Genomic DNA, 20,213 nt, shown 5'->3' with positions numbered 1-20,213 from the left:
GGAGGGGAATCAACTTTTTAAAAGGGCAGACAATGGCAGGACAAGGGGGAATGGACTAAAGCTAAAGGAGGGAAGGTTTAGATTAGATATTAGAGGGAAGTTATCTACAGAGAGAGTGATAAGGTGCTGGAACAGGCTGCCCAGAGAGGTGGTGGATGCCCCATCCCTGGAGGTGTTCAAGGCCAGGTTGGATGGGGTCCTGGGCAACCTTGTGTAGATCCAGGCCTGGAGGTTGGTGGCCCTGCTTGTGGCAGGGGGGTTGGAACTGTATGATCCTTGGGGTCCCTTCCAACCCAGACCATTCTGTGATTCCATGATTCTATGATTCCATGTGCATCTCAAAGAACACAGCATTACTTCGGTCACTTAAGTAATCTTCTGAAACAGAACACTTGTGTGAGTAGCATCACAGCACCCTTTTGTCAGTGAAATATTGTGCCAATGCAGGCAAAATACAGCCTATCAGTTTGTCTACATGGATTCCAACATTTGGATGCTTCTAACATCTCTTTAGTTAAATGAAACTTTTTAAGCTTGCAGGAACATTAAAATATTCCAAGTAATTTTTTCAGCCACTGGACTCTGAAGTGATAAATTCAGGTTTACTGGTAAACAAAATGGAACAATAGTTTTAATGGGAAACAAAACCAGCCTAGAATTCCAAAGCAATTCAACAGTCAGCCAACTAAACTAAATTTATTGACCTGCCAATCAGAAGGATTAACTTACTAATGTATTCTTTCCATATCTTGCTCATGCATTAAATAAAAAATAAAACCCAAAACTTCACCTTTTAAACCAACAAATAGATTAAAAAATAAAAATGGCAGAGACACAAAACCTTCTGACTCATTAAGTGCATTACTGATCAGACGTAACAATTTCAATTTCTTCATGACTAAGCACCTTACTGAAATAATTAAGTTCCAGAATGAAAGCTGTAGGCTTGACTAGCAGGTCAGCTTTCCGCTCCAAGAGCCAGCATAAAGCTGTTTAAGACACTGGAAGGCAAGAGCTGCAAGACGAAGAACTCTCCAGCCTTCCCATCACACTCATGCCTCCTGACGCTGATTTGTCAATGGCATTGCCTCCCAAGACTACCAAACAATGAAATTCCTGACAAACACTCCCTGTACCTTTACACATGGATCAACACTGTGTTCCATTAAAATACAACAAAAAAAGCATGAAAGTCCTGAAGAATGAGGCAGACTGGAAGGCTTGGGCTTGTTGCCCTCTTTATTAGTAACTTTATTCCTAGAATCATCAGGTGGTGAGCATTAGAGAGTAGTGCTCTGCACCGCACACTTGGGATGACACCAAAAATAACAGGAGGAAAAAAAGTGATACATGGTCCTCAGGACAAGAAGTTGTTCCAATGGAGCAGGAAAAAATACTGTTTTAAAGGAAATAACCTAATTGGAAACAACATTAATGAAGCCAGTGACTGAATTCTAAAGCATACAAATCTCAGAGATACATGCTTTGCTCTTTATTTCTATCTCTGCAGTAGAAAAGATGCATTACTGGTAAATATTTTCTGTGTGTAACATGGAGATCTTTTAACTAGTTATTATTTCTAATTTAAAGGAAAAGGTAGGATCAGAAGGAAAAGTATTAACTGCAAAAGAGGGCTGACACAGAAGATTAAAGAAAAAATTAAAAATATTTAATTTGAGCTATAATAACATGATCTACTACACCATGCCAACCAACTGCACACAAACTATATGCTGGCAGGGTACACTATCTCAGCAGGTTGTTTTTAATGGTACAAGGTTTTCAAGGAACTCTGTAGCATGACACAAACCAGATTATATTTAGAGATCCACAACAGCAGAAAGGACAGTAGGCACTACACTTCAGCATTAACTGAGAAAACTATTCCCACTGTTAGATGAGATTATGTACACCTCTACTGGCAACAAAAACTTGAAAAAATGTAAACATTCTTACGCTACGTATTCCTGTTCATCTTCTGCTTGAAAGTGGTATGTTCTATTATCTGAAAAAAATAAATACATATTTTCATTTGGCACATAACAGATCTTAAAATATCAGTATATTTGTTACTTAAACCTATTTGCCAACTAAAGCTTTTTAAGAGCAATTGCTCTTAACCAACAACATGAATACTTTGTTCCTATGTATGGAAAGCAATTCTAAAAAACAAAACAACAGAGAAAGATGAAATCATGATTTTTTTATTTACACCAAGTGGATGTATTTCAAAAGCCTTATGTTTAAAAATAATAAAGAAAAATAAGCACAAGAATCAAATGTTGCCTTTCTGAAGTCAAATCTAAAACATAAGTAGCAGAAAAGGGCAATATTAATTTACTCCTATTATTTACTTCTCCCTCTGTATGGGCTAAGAAACTTTTTCCTAACCCAAGGACGAGATATAAAGTGGGAATCATTCCTCATATTCAAAGCTTTCATAGACTGTCCTTGTAAATACAGAAGATTGAAACTGATTGTTGTTTAATGCTGTGTATGTGAAGACTGAAAACAGTAAGTTGACTCATCAACTTCGAAAGAGGTTTTAAAAGGCAGACTGGGTACAAATACCTGCTGCACAAGATGGAAATGAGAAATCACAGAAGCTTTAAAGCTAAGAAGACAAGTCACTGTCAATTTCAGACAAACAGAAGCATACTTTAAAGGGATAAGAGAACAAGAGAGATTAGGTTCTCCTTGCCTTCCCCAGCTTCCCTAACAGCATTCAAAAAGCAGAACTTCAATGAAGGAAAACCAAGAGAAGGTCAAAGGTGTTTTTCATTTCCTGCTGGTTATGCCGTATACATGTCCCACTAAGCTGTGAAACATCTCTCTGAGCTGAGCAGAGCAGCACACATGGCTTGTCACACCTAAACAGTATTAATGTCACACTCATGCAAAAAACATTCTTTATTCATTTATGCATTCAACCCCTCTTCAAAATTCGCAGGATCCGGACACTTGTGAGACACTGTATGTATCTGGACATAGATCTGAACTTCGAATTATACCCTCACCCTTACTCAAAGTATCTTGTAATGACATTTTTAGAAATCCTACATAGTGCAAAATAGTACTGAAGTCACTACATACGTGATATTAGATCAAATGACTTCTTATCTTCAGCATTTGGCTTCACCTGGCAGGTCAATAAATTCAGTTTAGCTGGTTGCCTGTTGGACTAAAAAGAAAATTTATTTTACTTTTAAAATGTCTTGATTTAGGATTATTTTTCCTTTCTGGGGAGTGGGCATGTGTGATATTACAGTGTAGGCATGCATATATGTACTCCCCTAACATACTCGAGACCAGCATGACTTCGACTGGGTCTGTCTGAAAGGACAGGTTAGTAAATCCAAACAAAATTGAAATCTTCATAGCAATCCTTCCTCGCTATTTGAAAAGATTAAAGGAATAAGCCTTAATTTAGAATACACTAATACTGATGGGTTTTATTGCATTTCATAAACAATGGTAAAACTATTACGCAGTTTTCCATTACAGTACACCCATATTCCAATTTTCCTCACATTTCAAATAAATCAAAGATATAATCCTAAAAAATTAAAAGGGAAGTGGGAAGCTGGAGATCTGGAGTTTCAGAACTTGGAATAGCCACAGCTAATAATAAGCTGTACTGTAATCAGAAGGCATTGATAACTGACTATGTCTAAAAGTGTTTTGAAGTTATAAAGGTTTACCTGAAACCACAGAGAAACTGAATTCGAGTTTCTGTAGGTGGCAGATATAAACCCAACTTGAGATGTCAGTTATCAGGAAATACTTCTGAACTGAGTTTTGGAAGTTGTTCAGGTAGAGGTTGTAAATCAAGTATAAAAGGAATGCAACACAAACAAACATAAAATATAGGAGTGCACTTCCCACACTGCCACATGTTAGTCAGAAACAGCTCATCAACACAGTATCTCCAGAGAAGGAGACTCCACCACCTCCCTGGGCAGCCTGTCCCAGGGCTCTGTCACCCTCACTGTGAAAAAGTTTTTCCGCATGTTGGTGCGGAACTTCCTATGTTCCAGCAATTGGAATCTCAGCTTTCACAGTTTAGTCTTGAACAGACCATCATGATCTGAAGTTTTCATCATTAAACCAAGTAAATTACTTTCCTTCTGACACTGCAACAAGAACAGAGAAAATGGATCGCTTTTACACAGCTACTTACAAGAAATGGTGAACCCCAATCAACAGTGCGATCCAGAGAGTTGTGAACTGGCAAGTCTTGAGCATGGCAACACATGACTGGTGCTAACTGAACCACTACTAACCTAGGTATTACTAAATAATCATACATAATTTGACTAAATGATACCTCAAAGGAGGACCATATTTATGACTGTCTCAACCGTGATACTGTTGTTGCTTCCTCATGATTTAGCATCCCTATGAAGATACCTCAGATATATATCCCATTCCAGAATTTGCTAAGACCAAACCTTCAAAATTTCTGGCTGTTAGTTTAAAGCACTCCAAATATTAACAATATTAACATATCCATTCACCTGTGAGACTATCAAAAATATCTAATATCTAACGCTTCCCAAGTTTCCAAATTATGTGCTCCACAGATAGATCATGTGTTTATGAGCAAAACCAGTTAAAGTATTAATTGAAAAGTCTGTTCAATATATTTGTCATTTTCTTCTCAAACTATTGGTAAATACATTTAAGTATTAAATCAGCTGTCATAAGCTATAGCAGAGGGAAAAAAAATGAATAAAAATGCCAGAAGGTTACAGAAGAGTTCACTTCATACAGTCCTCAGGAAGTTTTGAAATTAATTTTAAACCAGCCTTTGTTCTCACTGTCTCGCTCTGATAAGTTGAACAATTTTAATTTTTTTTTTTTGCAAAATGAGAGTGTAGGCATTAAAATCTTTTAATTAGTTAACATCCTAAGTAGGAACACAACATCTGCAATACAGCCATCTATGTATGAGCTAGTTATAAGTCTTCCAGTACTGTCAACAGCCAGAACTGAATTGATAACAAGACATCTGACCAAATCTACTCAGACTCCTTTGCCTACATTGACCAGCTCTCCAGTGGCTGAGAGAAGTGTCTACAGGACCTTCTTCTGATGCAGACAGCTACACTGTAGACACATCATTTTACTGAGATCAATCATATCCCATATCTCAAAGGTTATAGTAAGAACAGCTTGTTTTGTTCAGTTTATCCTCAAGCACTGCTCACACCAGCGGTCAGCAGCAGGCAACTAGGAAAAATTTTAACAGCGCAAGTAAAGCAATACTGCTGTAAATCAGTCTCCAACTCCTGATAATCCAGAGAACTACAACAGTCAGAAGCAGAAGTGGCATCTTTTATGTAACAGCAGATTAATACTAACAGATTCACCAGGAAAGGATAATGTTAATTTATTACGTTAATAAGAGGGTATAAAAATAACTTACCGTTGCATGTGATATGGTAAGAATTCCATTTTTAACAGTGCACTTTCTTCTTTGCCATACTTTCCTTAACCTACATAAGAATACCAACAGATTCACTAACTAGATATGGTTTCAGTACACGTTAATCCCATTAACATTTTAAGATTAGCCTTGAGAAACAAACAGATGCAGCCAAAATTTTACTAAATGCCTCATGGGAACTAACGTGGAGATTTATGACAGGTCTTAATCACCTTTTAAAGACCCATAAAGACAACAGCTTTCTTTTTAGTATGATTTTTATTTTATGACTGCTTGTCGTTCTTTTTATATTTACATATATTAAATTCAGAACTATGTACAGTTTTTAACTATAAAATTCTTGAGTACGTGTGGCACATGCATTAGTAGAATGTGCCTTAAGCACCCACAGTACAAAACAATGAAAATCAGCATGTGAGCACAGTAATTGTTCTCACTATATATGAGCTCCCAGTACATACCCATCACTCTTCTTTAAAAGATAACCTTTCTTCTCACTGCCATATTCCTTATTCCCCTGAAGCTGATGCATACTATATCCTCCTTGCCTGCTCTGTGAATCCTAAAACAGAGGAAAATATCATTAATGTTTCCTGACATGCACAGTTAGGTTTTAATAACCTTTAAGCTTATTTTACTTTATTTCTTCTCTGCCACAACTTCAGAAATTAATAAGGATTCAAGAAAGAGAACTCCTAATGCATGTTTTACATCCATAGGAGATCTCGCTTTTACATCATGTGATCTTGAACTAACTATGTGTTCAAGGCTCAGTTACTTCATTAGGCATCTGAGGTAGAGTATGGATGCAAATACACATCTCAAAATAGTGACTTCTTACAATACAGAAATTTAATAATGCATTATCTTATAATAAAAGAATTAAAAGCTAAGATAAAAATTTCAAAAAGTAAGCAACAGAATATAGCATGCATATAGACAGAAACATATATAGAAACAAAACCAAATACTAGCAATCACTTCTTAAAAATCCAATTTAAAATATTTATACAAGTCACAAGTTTTAGTGAATGAATTCAACTGAAATAACTTTTGGCCTGATCTAGTGAAATGCATTAACTTGTTATAAGCACATCAGAAAAAAAAAAAATCCCCAAAAGTTCATTAAAACATTGACTTACTCTCCTAGACTTCGATCACGAAAGGCAAAAGCAATAGAGGAAAGAGAAAGCAAATAATTTAAAACAAGTATTATTATTTTATTAAAAAAACATGTTCCTTGAACATAAATTTCATAGCCCCCACATCTAGTAAAACAATTTTTCCCTTTCCAACACCACTACCAGAAAAAAGGCACAAATTACTTTGTTAGGCTCACTGGTGTTTTTTATCAGCAAGTAAGAAAACCTTGTAATAAAATTCTGTGCAGCCTTGCATACATGACATTGCCTTCATGAAAACAACTAAGATGACTACAGGATCAAATATTACTAAGGCAAAATTAATCAGGTCTTCCAGTCCTTATTACATTTAAATTGTCTAAAATGAGCGCTGTATTTTATTTTCCACCAAACGAGTTATTTCTAATTTCTACTGAAAAAGATCAGGCCCAAAGTTACCTTTGAAATTTTGCAAATCTCTATAAAACAATATAATTAAGGATACATTGATATGGTTTTAAATGTAGCTGTGAGACAATTATCTGCAAACCATCTGACAAAATCCCACCCCAAAAAAACATATATTACAAAAAGATGAGAAGTTCAGTTACTCCCTTGGCAATAACCTTTTCTATTCCAGAGGAGAGTTTCTTACAATTACCACATGCAATACATGTTGAATCACAGAATGGCTTAGGCTGTGAGAGACCTTAAGGATCCTCTTGTCCCAACCCCCCTTCCATTGGCAGAGACACATCTCTACTAGACCTGGCCTTGAACACTACCAGGGAGGCGACAGCCACCACCTCCCTGCACAACCTGTGCCAGGGCCTCATGACCCTCATAGTGAAGAATTTCTTCCTAATATAAAATCTAAATCTACCCCCTTCCAATTTGAAACCATTCCCTCTCATCCTATCGCTAGAAACCCTTCTAACAAGTCCCTCCCTAGCTTTCATGTAGGCCCCAAAAAATTACTCCCTGATATTTTATTCGGGGTCCTTACAACTGTTTTCATTTTATATCAAATTTATCATAGGATTTGAGAGAGAAGAGCTTTGGTAGAACTCGCAGTTGTGGTTGGGAGCGGCACAAAGGCTGCTATGCACAGCATGCTGCCAGCAGCAAGTCTTTACACCATCGCAGCAAGCACCTGCTTTGTTGTAAGTACATGCTGAACACCCGCTGGAATTAGGGTCCATTTTGTATTGGCATAGGAAAGAACAAAATGGGATCTATCTCCTGTTCTGAAGACACTGTCTGACAGAGATTTGGGGAAAGAAGCCAAAATGTAAAGAAACAGTTAATAAAACTGACACAAAATGTGATTCTAGAAACCAGCTATATTCAATGTAAAGCAAGCTATATTTGTACCAACCGTTAATATACAAAAACAGGGAACAAGAATCTGTATTAAAGGCCAGGTTTCCTTTAAAATTTCAAGCTTCTTAACATATAAGCATTTTTCAGCATATAAAATAAATACTTCACACAGTTAAAATCATGCAAGCATCCCTTAAAATATTTTTCCCCAAAGCTTTAAACCACAGTCATTTCACAAGATCAGATAGTTCTGGAAAACAGAAGACAAACTGTGGTTAAGTCGATACTGAGACAGTATAGAGTGGCAACAGGAGCCATTACACTAACAAACAGAGCCACAGTGAATTGTGCTTCCCATAGGGAACCTACAGCACTGGCACTCCCTGCGCAACCCCAGATTCAAAGATTATTGGGATGTGCTCCTCTAAGAACAAAGATTACAGCAATAGTTATTCCGCTGATCAAAGAACAGATGTGCCAGAAATACGTGGAAGAGTATTACAGATGTCCATAATGCTCAATAAACACCCTGAGTGCATGCAACAGCAAAGCAGGAGCTGCGATACGAGACCATGAAAGTGCAGGGAACAATTCTAACTCATTTAGTAAATTAGGGGGGGTTCTACTGAATTAAAGTATGGGTGCTGAAGGGTAATTTTTCCATACACACTGTTTTAAAATCAAAAAGATCCAAAATGTTTAAATAGATGTAACAGCCATGCAGGAATCTCTTGTCATGTGCGACAGCAAGTCAGTCTGAAATGGGTAGGAAGTCTCACTTAGCTAATGGCAACTCCAAAGAGGTTAATGGTGGCAGAATTTATTATTTGGACAGGAACCACTAGATTCAACTTCCTTCTCTTAAACAAATGGTCAAAGAAAGTTAAAACTATGCAAAGCCAGGGATTCAATTTTTATTACTGCAAACTGTTTCCCTGCCAAAGGAACTTTTGGTAAAAGTTCTTCTCAATTTTTAAAAATGGGCCAGAGAAAATCCCATTCATTTCATGTTCAGTATTTCCATTAATCCATACATTTTCCAACAGTGAGATTATAATGCACCACTATAATAATACAAGGGAGCAAATGCATTATTAATCACAACCAACCAGGCCATCTGTCACAGTAATAAAGCTTGGCTTTACATACTTGAAGTATGTACACACAGTGATGGACAGCTGACTGGCAAAGCTCAGGCCATGGCTTTGAAGTTTCATTGTTGCTTAACTAATAAGTAAAGTATGCTGGTGTGCTATTTCAATATTAAAACACTGAATACCTAAATAACAGAGGCGTTGTTTTATCAAGCTCCTCAATATCTGCCAGCATCATTATGCTCTGATTCATGTAAGTCAGCAGAATCACATGAGTGTAAGTCCTCACGTTGATTTTGAAAAAGCCACTTGAACATCCATGTGATCAAATAGTTATTTTATCCAAAATTGTGGATTCTTTCAATACAGAACTCTCCCCAGATTTGCCTGAATATCTCAGAATCACAGTTTTGCTTTTTTTCTTTTAAGACACAAATTAAATTATTTTCAAGACAAACATTTTATATTTATCATATAAATTTTAATATAGGTATCATATATATACACACAGGGTTTTTTAAGTCTTAGGACTTGTTTATACTGTAAAGTCAGAAAAGTTGCATACTTTATCTTGCTAATGCCTGTGAAGCCACTCAATTAAAACTTGTATCAAAATTTCAGAATTTCATGTAGTGTTTATGTTTTAAATGAGGTTGCTTTCCACTAAAGCAGAAAAAAATTTACTACACATCCAGAAAACAGGTAACAAAGACAAACACCATATTTCATTTCGTCATTCTGTGTTGCAATACTCTGTGAGTAACTTTTGAAACATGACTTGTACTTCATGCAGGTATCTATAACCAAGACACAGCACCGAAGAAGTACAACCACTTTGTCCTACTGTATTTTCCAGACCTGGCTGATTACCAAGTAGCTTCTACTTAATAACACATGCAGGAGCCAGGACAGAAACAGGTATTTTTCTTTGCTTCCCAGATAATGAGCTTGTGGAAGAAAAGGGACCCGAGAGTGAGTCTTGTTCCTCTGTGTGCTGGGAATTAATCCATAAAACACTTCAGAATGTAGTTATTTCCAGTCAGCTCTTGAGATCTAATGTTCTCTGGCCAAGTTTTGGGGCAAGGATGGTGCACAAGCATGAGTTACCTTCAGAGCAAATAAGGTATGAGGGAGATTGCAGATGTAGACAAGTCTGGGAAGCTCTGTGTTACAAAACAGATACAGTAGGTCCATGTGCACATTGGAAATGGATGGGAAAAAATTACCAGAGCATGAGATAAGGGATAAGCGAGTACTAGAAAGAGCTGGCAGGTGTTATTGCTGGCAGGTGTTATTATAAACTGGGTTCTATTCGAAGTTGCTCTGTAGTACTCCTGTCAGCATCTGTGACATCAAAGAAATTCTAAACACTGTGTACAACATGTTGCAAAGTTGTATTGTCCCTCTAAATGATGGGATTAAAGATGCAAGGAGAGGAACACCTTTCTTGCCAAGGCTTATCTGCTACATAATATTTATCTGTATTACAAAAGCACACATAGGTAAGTATTCAAAAGAAAAACAGCCACCACCACACTATATGGAGTTATTCATCAATCATTGTTAATTTACTGTGATCCCACCTGAAATAATTTACCAACTTCAAGCCATTTATCTGCATGAAGTAGCCATAATTACACTGTGCTGCCTACAAAGTTACACAAAAGCCCGTAAAAATACTTGCCCCAGTTACTGAAGTCCTATTTTTGATGAAGTTCCCAAAGAATTCCCCCCCAAAAAAAAGCTCCAGGTCATGTAAGATGAATGAGAACTACTTTTAATAGTACACTTATTATTATACATAATATAAAACCACTGCAGCTTTGTACAAAAAAAAATTAAAATCTCAAAATCTTGTCTCAAAAATCTCCTCAAGTTCTCTGAAGGAATCAGTGTGGATACCCATGAGAAATCTGACTGACACAGCCTACCTAGAGTTTCAATGGGCACTTAGTGTTGCCTCTGGAAGGTAAAGAATTACATTGCTACAGGGCAAGATGCAAAGTCATGAGATGAGCTAACAAGATAAAATCTGGAACAGGGTAAACAGTAAATGTCAAAGTTTGCTAGATGGTATGAAATTATTCAGCATGCTTAAGAAAGGCTGACAAGAATTTCTCAATGATACCTCATGACAGTGAGTAACTTGACAATAAGTGACAGGTGAAAATCAGAATAAGCAAATGCAAATTGATGCTGAGGGGAAAATAAGATTCTGTGGGTTGACTATTAACACTCAGAAACAAGACAATATGGTTATAAACTTTACAGCTGATTAAACTTTACACACGTCCTTCCCTGAACTAAGCACTGGACAAAAAGAAAGTCAATGGTACGACTTATATAAAAAAACAAAACTGAAACAAACCCAAAGAACCCACAAACAAAAAGGCACCCAAAAAAGCCCCACATTATCTATCATAAATTCACAAGCACTCCCATCTTCAGCAGGATATGTAGATCTAAAAACTGAAAAGAAATAAAAGGAAAGATTTTTCCACATGTGTAGAGATTGTGAGAAAGACTCAGCTCTAACAGAAACTCATGGTTTATACTTCTTCAAAGAGCAACTGCACAAATTCAAACAAGAAATCCATAGGGTGGTGGAGAGACTGCAATGACAGTCAGACTACTAATGGTAGAATATTCCAGGTAAGTACCAGTGTTTATTGTCCTGCATTTTACATTTTACTCTAAATATTCATGACTGATCCCTGTTGGAAACTTAGCTGACTCAGTACATCTGGTTGTAAATTATATTCTTGTGTATATTTGGTAATAGCAGTACTGCCCCATCATATATGTGGATGCTCATATATATGCAGCAGGATGGCATCTGTCACAGAATCACAGAACCTGTCTGATGTTTGAATATAATATTTCATATTAAAGAATAAATATTAAAAGAGTAGACAAGTAGCAAATACTAATGTCTTATTTACCCAAGAGAAAATCAGACAGATAGGATAAGTGATCTTTTCCCAGAAGAAAGCCACCCTCTCCCCTCCACCCTCATGCCCTCTGCAGCTTCGCCGTGGGACATTCAGCATTTCTGACTCGCTGGCACTATGACTTGGAAAAAGTCACAGTATCATCTCAGGTAAAAAGCTGTGATATCTATTCTATCTTAACTCCTTGTTCAAAGAGCATTCCAGAACATCTGCAACAGCCATTGCACATCCCTCCTTCACTTGTGACCTCTGTGCAACTGATGAGGTATTGTTCTTTTTAACCACTCTGTCTCAGCCACTGCTGCCTGCTTAAGGTGCTTTTTGTTTTCCTTACAATGCAGCATTAGCAAAAGGGGTTTGGGAAGCAGAACAACATCACAAAAACCATCCCAGTCAGCAGATGAGTAATAACACGGAAACCATACGTAAAGGAAAGACTCCAGTTCTTGTTCTGGCCTCCTCAGGATCACCTAGGTCAGGAAAACCCTGACCACAATCTCTGTAGGATGGCAGGAGATAAGTGTACATCCCATGCATTTACATTTTTTCCTGAACTCTCATCCTTTATCAAGGACAAGATATGATAATTATAATGATAAAGGATGAGAGTTATCGTATCTTGTCAAGGACAAGAAAATGGCCCAGGTGAAGCATTGATCTGATCTATTAACATGAAAGATATAAAATTACACAAAAAAAAGGGAATATTTATATTCATACATAAAACGAAAACAGAAAATGAAGATAAAACTATGGTTTGTTGATATGTAGATGAACATTCTAAATATTAGTTTTGTCATAATATTCAAAGTCCAACTCTTCTGAAGCAGTAACTACACAAATTGAAAAATCAATTAAAACAGATTTCTGAATAGAGAATTCACAAATTGTCACTATCTCTGAAAATTACATGTCCAAATTATTTACCTCCTTTTGATCAAGCTGCAGAGAAGATTTTATCAAATCACGAAGAGCAGTAAGTTGTTTCTTTTCTTCATCTTGTGTCTGCTTTATCTACAGAAAGAGATGCTCATTACACACCTTTTGATGCAAATTTAATTTTTTTATGCATGCAGATATACCATTTTAAATGTCCTGAAAAACCAGCTCAGCTATTTTGTGTTTCTGTATTATTTATTTTCACAGACCAGTCTATACTTACATATTCAGCTTCTATGCATGTACTACTTGAAAAGCAAGGTAAAACAAATGTGCAGCTCTGTGTGCTCTGTTCTGTTACTCTTTAATGGTTCACTATATCTAATGCAACTAAATTAGACTCTGAAATATTAATCAAATAACTTCAATAACCTTGACAGATGACTTCAGGAATGAAAATACAATTTATTTTAGCCACAAACTAGAATAGCAAATGGGATTATTGTAATTCTTATTATAGAATACAAAAGCACTTGGGGCATGAGTGAGCTTTCATTTTACATTAATACTTGACTTCAATGAACATCACAAAAACTGATGTACCACAGAAAAACAGCAATCACCAAACAGTTTGGTTTTGAGACACGAAAGTGGTAGCTAAAATTGGTGCTGTTAATGCAATACGATTCTAAGATTCTAGGTTTAAACTAGGTTTTTCTTCTAATGCAACACTGAATTAGTAGTAGAATGAAGGCTACTTTTTCTAGAAATAGTAACAAACAGAATACAGAGTTTAAGATGGAAAGATCACAGAATCACAGAACCACAGAATCGTAGAGGTTGGAAGGAACCTCCAGAGATCTAGTCCAACCCCCCTGCCAAACCAGGTTCCCTAGGACAGGTCACACAGGTAGGCGTCCAAATGGGTCTTGAGTATCTCCAGAGAAGGAGACTCCACAACCCCCCAGGCAGCCTGTCCCAGGGCTTTGTCACCCTCACTGTGAAAAAGTTGTCCCACGTATTGGTGCAGCATTTCCTATGCTCAAACTTGCAGCCATTGCCCCTTGTCCTGTCTCCACAGACCACTGAAAGAGGCTGGCCATTTCCCCTCTGTCCCGCACTTCAGATACTTTTGAACATTAATAAGATCCCCTCTCAGTCTTCTTTTGTTCAAGGCTGAACAGCCCCAGGTCATTCCATCTCATAGGGGAGATGCTCCAGGCCCTTAATCATCTCGTAGCCCTCCACTGGACTCTTTCCAGGACATCCTTGTCTTTTTTATAGCAGGCAGCCCAGGAATGGACACAATATTCCATATGGGGCCTGACCGGGGCAGGGTAGAGGGGGAGGATCACCTCCTTTGTCCTGCTGGCCACTGTACTTTTAATGCACTCCAGGATCCCACTGGCCTTGGCCACCGAGGCACACTGCTGGCTCATGGCCAACACAATCAAGACAGTCAAGATGTTTTCTCCTCAGTCTATCTATATTAAAGTTTCAAAGAACATACTTTTCATTTAGGAGACAGAAATTAAATATGTATGGTTACAGTCATATACAAAAAGCATTCCTATCAAAAAAGTATTTCCATTTTCAGACATTAAACCACTTAAAAGTAAACTTACGTTATATAAATCAGCAGCCAACTTTTCAATATATTGTTTAAGTTTATCAGCTGTTTTCAAGCCATCTTGGAAGAAACTAAAATGAAAAGTCCTTGTGATTTATCAGGAATACACGTAATTCATGACACAAAGTAGACTGTCTTGTGGGGAAAAAATAGCAAAACCAGTAAAACACATCCAGCTCCTCCCATCTTCAGAAACAAACAAGAAAAAACCCCACACAAGAACCTAAATACCACCCTCTCCCCACCCCTTCCTAGTAGTTTTAAAGTATGGTATCTTCAGCACTGGAGATACACTGTTGTGACTTTAAAAGATATAAAATTAGAGAGAATATAGCTTAGCTTATTTTTTTTATCACTGTTTTCTGACATGTTTCCCTGTAGTTATGTCTATAAATCTTTTCCCTGTATTTAACTTAAGTGCCTGTATGTCTACCTCTTTCATTCTACTGGTGAAAAGGTCACATCTTACCAGTTTCACCTCAAGGAATTTCAGAGAAATTACTGGTCTTCACAGCGGTTTTAAAGCTGACATTAAAAATTTGTGCCTATTAAATCGCATAAACAAGCTATTCCTAAAATTACATTCTAGATCTACACCTCGGGAACCAAACTTCACTTCGTATGCAACATGCAGGGTTCCCTTGGCTTCTTTCACTTCACTGCCACACTCAGTTACTTTCATATTCCACTGAAAGCTCACGGCCTAATAGGATGAAGTTTCAGGTGACAATCATGATAAAGAAATCCTGATGCAACCAAAATAAATTCCAAACAAAGGGAATCAAACGCTTGTATAAAAAAAGAAAATTGTAACTACAAAGGTGTTGCACTTACTTGCACTGTGCATGGTAATACTTAATAAGGTTCTGCAGAAGGTCCACACCCTTTTTTGTCTTGATTTCATTAACCTTAATGAGATACTGTATAGACAGTGAAAAACATGTTGATAATGATGTCTTGCAACCTTCAACAGTTTTCAATCAATAAAACATCACTTGTTCAATGAATTCATTATCTCTGACTCATAAACCACCAGTCCACCACAGGTAAGTAAACTATAAAACAGGTTAAGAGTTTATTGGTCCATTTCTAAAAAATTCAAACACCCCAAAACAGAAAACTAATTCAGGAAAACTTTTCATGCTGTAATTGTCTGAAGATGTCCCTACTTCAATGCTACTACAGTTACTGGAATAGTCTAAAAATAGAACTACTATGCAATTTAAGGTAAGCACATCTAAAATTTATTAAAGAGAAATATCAATATAAAAAGCTGTTTTGTGAACAAACGTATCACTATTATTTATTGTTTTATTAGAAATTTTTGGCCTCAGAAAGCACGCTGAAAGAAAAATATCAAAAATACTTTCTGAATGGCTCAACCATGAGCCTGAAAAAAAATATCTTTCCAAATCAGCCTGAGAACCTTTGCATATCTATCTACTTAAAAAAAAGGAATAAAACAAAAGGAAGCCAACCTTTGCACAAGTCTTTATATTGCCGTACTAGATGACACTGAAATCGTTTCCTCCCTCCAACCCCATAAAATGATAAAGTAGAGTTAACCACTGTTAAGTAAGGCCCACAATGTACATTTATGTAATTGTGTCATCATTAAAAGCTGAAACTTGTTTCTTACTTCACACATCTGCAGCTGAAATAGCCGCCTTTCCTTCTCCATCTCCTCTGCTATCTCTGCTCCAGTTATTTCAGTTCTTATCATCCCATGCTGTTTCGCATGTTCTCTTTTTTCCTTTTCAATTTTTGTACTGAAATATAAATTAGAAAGCATTTTAGAAAATTTCTTTTACTATCATGTGATCTAGTACGATTTAGGAAAAATGGAAATGAAAAACTATGAAGTCATTCTGCAGATGAATTCCTCTATGATACCAAAACCTATAGGTATTTTTTTAAGTGTCCAGAAGTAATGAAGCCATGAAGCTGCCCTTCCTCCCTTTCATCCTTGAACTCTTCTCTAGTCCATGCACTGCTTGGAGGGAGAATAAAAATCTCATTCTTTCTATACAATGTGCTCTATAGGCTTCATCTCTATAGACTGCAGTGTAAAGCAGACACATCAGAAACTACTAAGTTGGCAAGAAAATGGCAGAATAACTTCATGAAATATGTTTCATGCTCATAAAGCAGGTATTAAGAAAAACAGTAAGGCAGCACACAGTTTCCACCTACACTACACAACTTCCAGTCATTACATTGTCACAGAAATTCAATACTGTAATTCTAAAAGAGTGAAAGGCAAATATGGCACTTAAAAGCCATCCTGAGACTTTAATTAGAGCTTTACGGCATGGCTGTCCTCACGTATGTACTCTGCAGACTAACTGGATACTCGATTTGTAAGCAAGCTTCAATTTCTAACACAGAGGAGGAAATTCTAAACAATTTTCTGCTCTCTTTTTCAAAAAAGGTATCTTTCTGCCCTAGCTGCCTTTTTGTGAAAAGCCCCACTTCTGTAAGCCAGATGACAAAGTAACTGTGTGCTTATTGGATGGGTGCTTCTTGCTAGGGGGAAAAATAATCTTAAAAAGAATTAATTTGTTTTGCTTTGAACTCTGCTTTCTGCCAACTAGCTCAGGCATAATGTTTCAGCACTTTACGTGACGTCTGGTCTTAAACAAATTCTGGGAAATGGGTTTCTCTGAGAAGGGAGAAAAGGACGTCTCCCCTTGGTCTTAATAAGCCCAAGGGAAATTTGCTCAGAAGAAAATAAAATAAAATAAAAAAAAGAAGAGTAGCAAGACCATAGATATCATTCTGTAAAAGTTTCCAAATTCAGAACAGACTCATATACATGATTCCGTATATTGATCCCGTATGAGATAGAGAATCACAGAATTGTAGGGGTTGGAAGGGGCCTCCAGAGATCATTGAGTCCAACCCCCCTGCCAAAGCAGGTTCCCCAGGACAGGTCGCACAGGGAGGCGTCCTGTGTCCTAAGTTCTGTTTAATAGCATTTCTTATAAAAAGGCTGGGAAATACATCCCTGTATTTACCTATAGCACTATAGTCTTTTTTAAAAACCAATTTGGTGTCTCTAGCTTGCTATTCGGTAATTTTGCAAAATACATGATACCTGTAAGAACTAAGTAACTAAAAAGAAACAAAAAGAATTCTGCATGTAAATCTGAATGCTCAATGGAATACAATGTTCTGAGTTTGAGGGGAGAATCTCCCTCTTGCCTCATATTAGTAATAACCTCATGCCCAGTTCACTTGTTCACAAAGTATTGACACTGTCATGAATTTTGAAGGCAAAGATTAGTATATGTAGGTAAGAATATTATGCTGATAAATATTTCAGCAGTCCTTAGCAGCCTTTTTCTTTAATTGGCTTTTTTCCCCCTCCTGGTTAGACATAAATGAAACAAAACTAATAAAAGGGGAATAACTGAAAGGATAAAAAAATAACAAAAAACCCTCAATTAAAAACTCCTGAGAGCTCCTGAATTCTGATAAAGTAACTGCCCATCACTTCCCTGAGAGTACTCTGACTCATTCCCCTAATATTTCCACAACAATGATACTACTTGCTTCCAACCTTCTGTTTCTATAAATAATTGTTCACCCACAGAAGACCAGTATTTTAGGAAGAAAACATTTTAAAGCTCATTGACTTTTCAGAGATCACATCAACTGCACCATAGTACAGCTCTTGCCACTCAAAAACATACATTTCTGTTACAAAAGACATCATAAAATCTCATAATATTTACTATCAGCAAATTTTATGTATTTGCTTAAAAGAATGGGTAAGTACCATCTGAAATCTCCACAAATCATTTTACAATGTTCAGTGTCTAAGCATTAAGCATCTTCCTTACACTAAAGAATCACTGGGCAGTCATTTCAGTACCTCACAGAGACCATTAAGATATTTTATTTCTGTCAGTGCAGAAGAGACACCCACATAATAGACACCTTACTGTCTCATAATTCATATTTACATCCCAAAATACAGTACTTAGGTTGGGACAGGGAGAAGAAAAAAAAAATAAAGATAAATGGAAAAAAAGAGAAAGGAAATACTTACAATTTGGTTTCATAATCCTTCCAGGCTTTGTCAAAAGGCTTTTTAAGGTCCTTAGGAAAGAGAAAATTTACTTAAAAGACTTTTTAAACTTTGCCTTTATAGTCAAGATATAAAATCATAAATAGCAACACAAATACTGTTTCTTTTTAAAACTTTTCAGACAGCAGTTGGGAAAAAATACTGGTTTTGAGTGTTGTAAAATATTGTTTTCCTGTGCACCTTACGACCGGAATTTACAATGATGCTCTAAAGGAGCATCACAGCCATACCACATTTTAATTTGTTCTTTGGACTACTGGCAGAATATTGATGGATGCCAGCATAAGAAATAATCTCATGGGTGAACGGAAAACAGTCACAAGATAGCTGAACCTGAAAACATTTCCTTAGTAAGAAGCTAGTTTTCAACACTTACCCCTTTAACACCTTTCAAGTCTCCTTTTAAGAGAGAATCCAAAGTGAAAATAACATTGTGGCTTAAACCCTGGAGCTAAAAAGAAAAACATGACATTGTCATCATTCAAAAATATTTACTATGATCTTATCAAACTACTGCCAACAAGTCTTTGAACTTCACTAATGAAGCTGCAATCACCTCCAAACCTCTAAACTAATAATAAATTCAAGTCTGGAAAGAGCTAATAAACATTCACTTGCATCACACATAAGTATTACAATGAATCTTTACTTATGGAGGGTGATATAAACCCAGAATTATTAAAAAAGCATATAAACACAGTCCTGAAAGCACCACAAGGTAATCTGCAGTCTCTTGAAGCAAACATTTGAATACTGCTTAATTATTTAAGAAGCAAATTAGGTTTTGGAACAAATGTTTCTTATAGCCTCCTGCATAAGAAGCAAGGACCTGCTGTGCTACAAAGGCACATGTTAATTGAACCACAAACAAAAGGGAACAAAGAGAGTCATCAGCTCTCTGATAATACCCAACCATTTGGGATGACCATTCCTTTCCTTGTCCAGTGTGAAAAACTGCCATCTACTTAAACCCTTGAGAGTTTGAATTTCACCCCTTTAAGTCCATGACTGTTGGATTATGTGTCTGTGGAAATGATGGGTTTCTCTTTCTCAGTCTGAGGGTAGAAAAATCTATTGCTGAGATCCCATCTGAGGTGCTGGAGAGGTTGTAGAGAAGGGCAACTAGGCTGATTAGGGGTGTTATGAGGTGAGGCTGAGGGAGCTGGGAATGTTCAGCCTACAGAAAAGGAGGCTGAGCGGCAACCTTCTCGCTCTCTATAGCTACCTGAAAGGAGGTTGAAACCAGGCAGATGTTGGCCTCTTCTCCCTAATAACTAAAGACAGGACAAGAGAGAATGGTTTCAAGTTGAATCAGGGGAGGTTTAGATTGGATACTAGGAAAAATTTCTTCGCTAAAAGAGCATTGGAACAGGCTGCCCAGGGAGGTAGTAGAAGCATCATCCCTGGAGCTGTTCAAAATACAGGCAGATGTGGCGCTTCAGGAGATGGTTTAGTGGTTACAGTGGTTGTAGTGCTGGCAGTTGGACTTGATCTTGAAGGTGTTTTCCAACTATGATAATTCTATGATTCTATGATATGGTGTGTATGGTTTCTGAAGAGTCACAATCACAGGAAAGAGGCATATTGGTATTATTCCAGTGTAGTGAAATGTTTGTTGCCTTTCCTACTTTATCGCTCCCTGTTTCTCCCTCAAAATGCTCCATGAATTCCTT

The 20,213-nt window shown here is 36.9% G+C and overlaps 1 protein-coding gene across 2 annotated transcripts in view; it reads right to left on the bottom strand.

The window, feature by feature from the left end:
• Positions 1-20,213, bottom strand: part of ASAP1 (ArfGAP with SH3 domain, ankyrin repeat and PH domain 1) — a gene marked incomplete at its 5' end in the record, with an annotated part of 135,605 nt that overhangs the window by 40,446 nt on the left and 74,946 nt on the right. For both annotated transcript variants that reach the window (XM_084280031.1, XM_084280032.1), the window contains 10 exons: positions 1,957-2,005; positions 3,094-3,181; positions 5,429-5,498; positions 5,911-6,011; positions 12,866-12,952; positions 14,443-14,518; positions 15,282-15,367; positions 16,087-16,216; positions 18,502-18,551; positions 18,917-18,991. In XM_084280031.1, coding sequence (XP_084136157.1) covers positions 1,957-2,005; positions 3,094-3,181; positions 5,429-5,498; positions 5,911-6,011; positions 12,866-12,952; positions 14,443-14,518; positions 15,282-15,367; positions 16,087-16,216; positions 18,502-18,551; positions 18,917-18,991 — 812 coding nt within the window. The remainder of the gene's footprint in view (positions 1-1,956; positions 2,006-3,093; positions 3,182-5,428; positions 5,499-5,910; positions 6,012-12,865; positions 12,953-14,442; positions 14,519-15,281; positions 15,368-16,086; positions 16,217-18,501; positions 18,552-18,916; positions 18,992-20,213) is intronic.

Source organism: Gallinula chloropus (genome assembly GCF_964237585.1).
Source record: "Gallinula chloropus genome assembly, chromosome: 2".
Taxonomy (NCBI): domain Eukaryota; kingdom Metazoa; phylum Chordata; class Aves; order Gruiformes; family Rallidae; genus Gallinula; species Gallinula chloropus.
The sequence above is the reverse complement of the archived record's forward strand: the minus strand, read 5'-3'. Positions and strand labels throughout refer to the sequence as shown.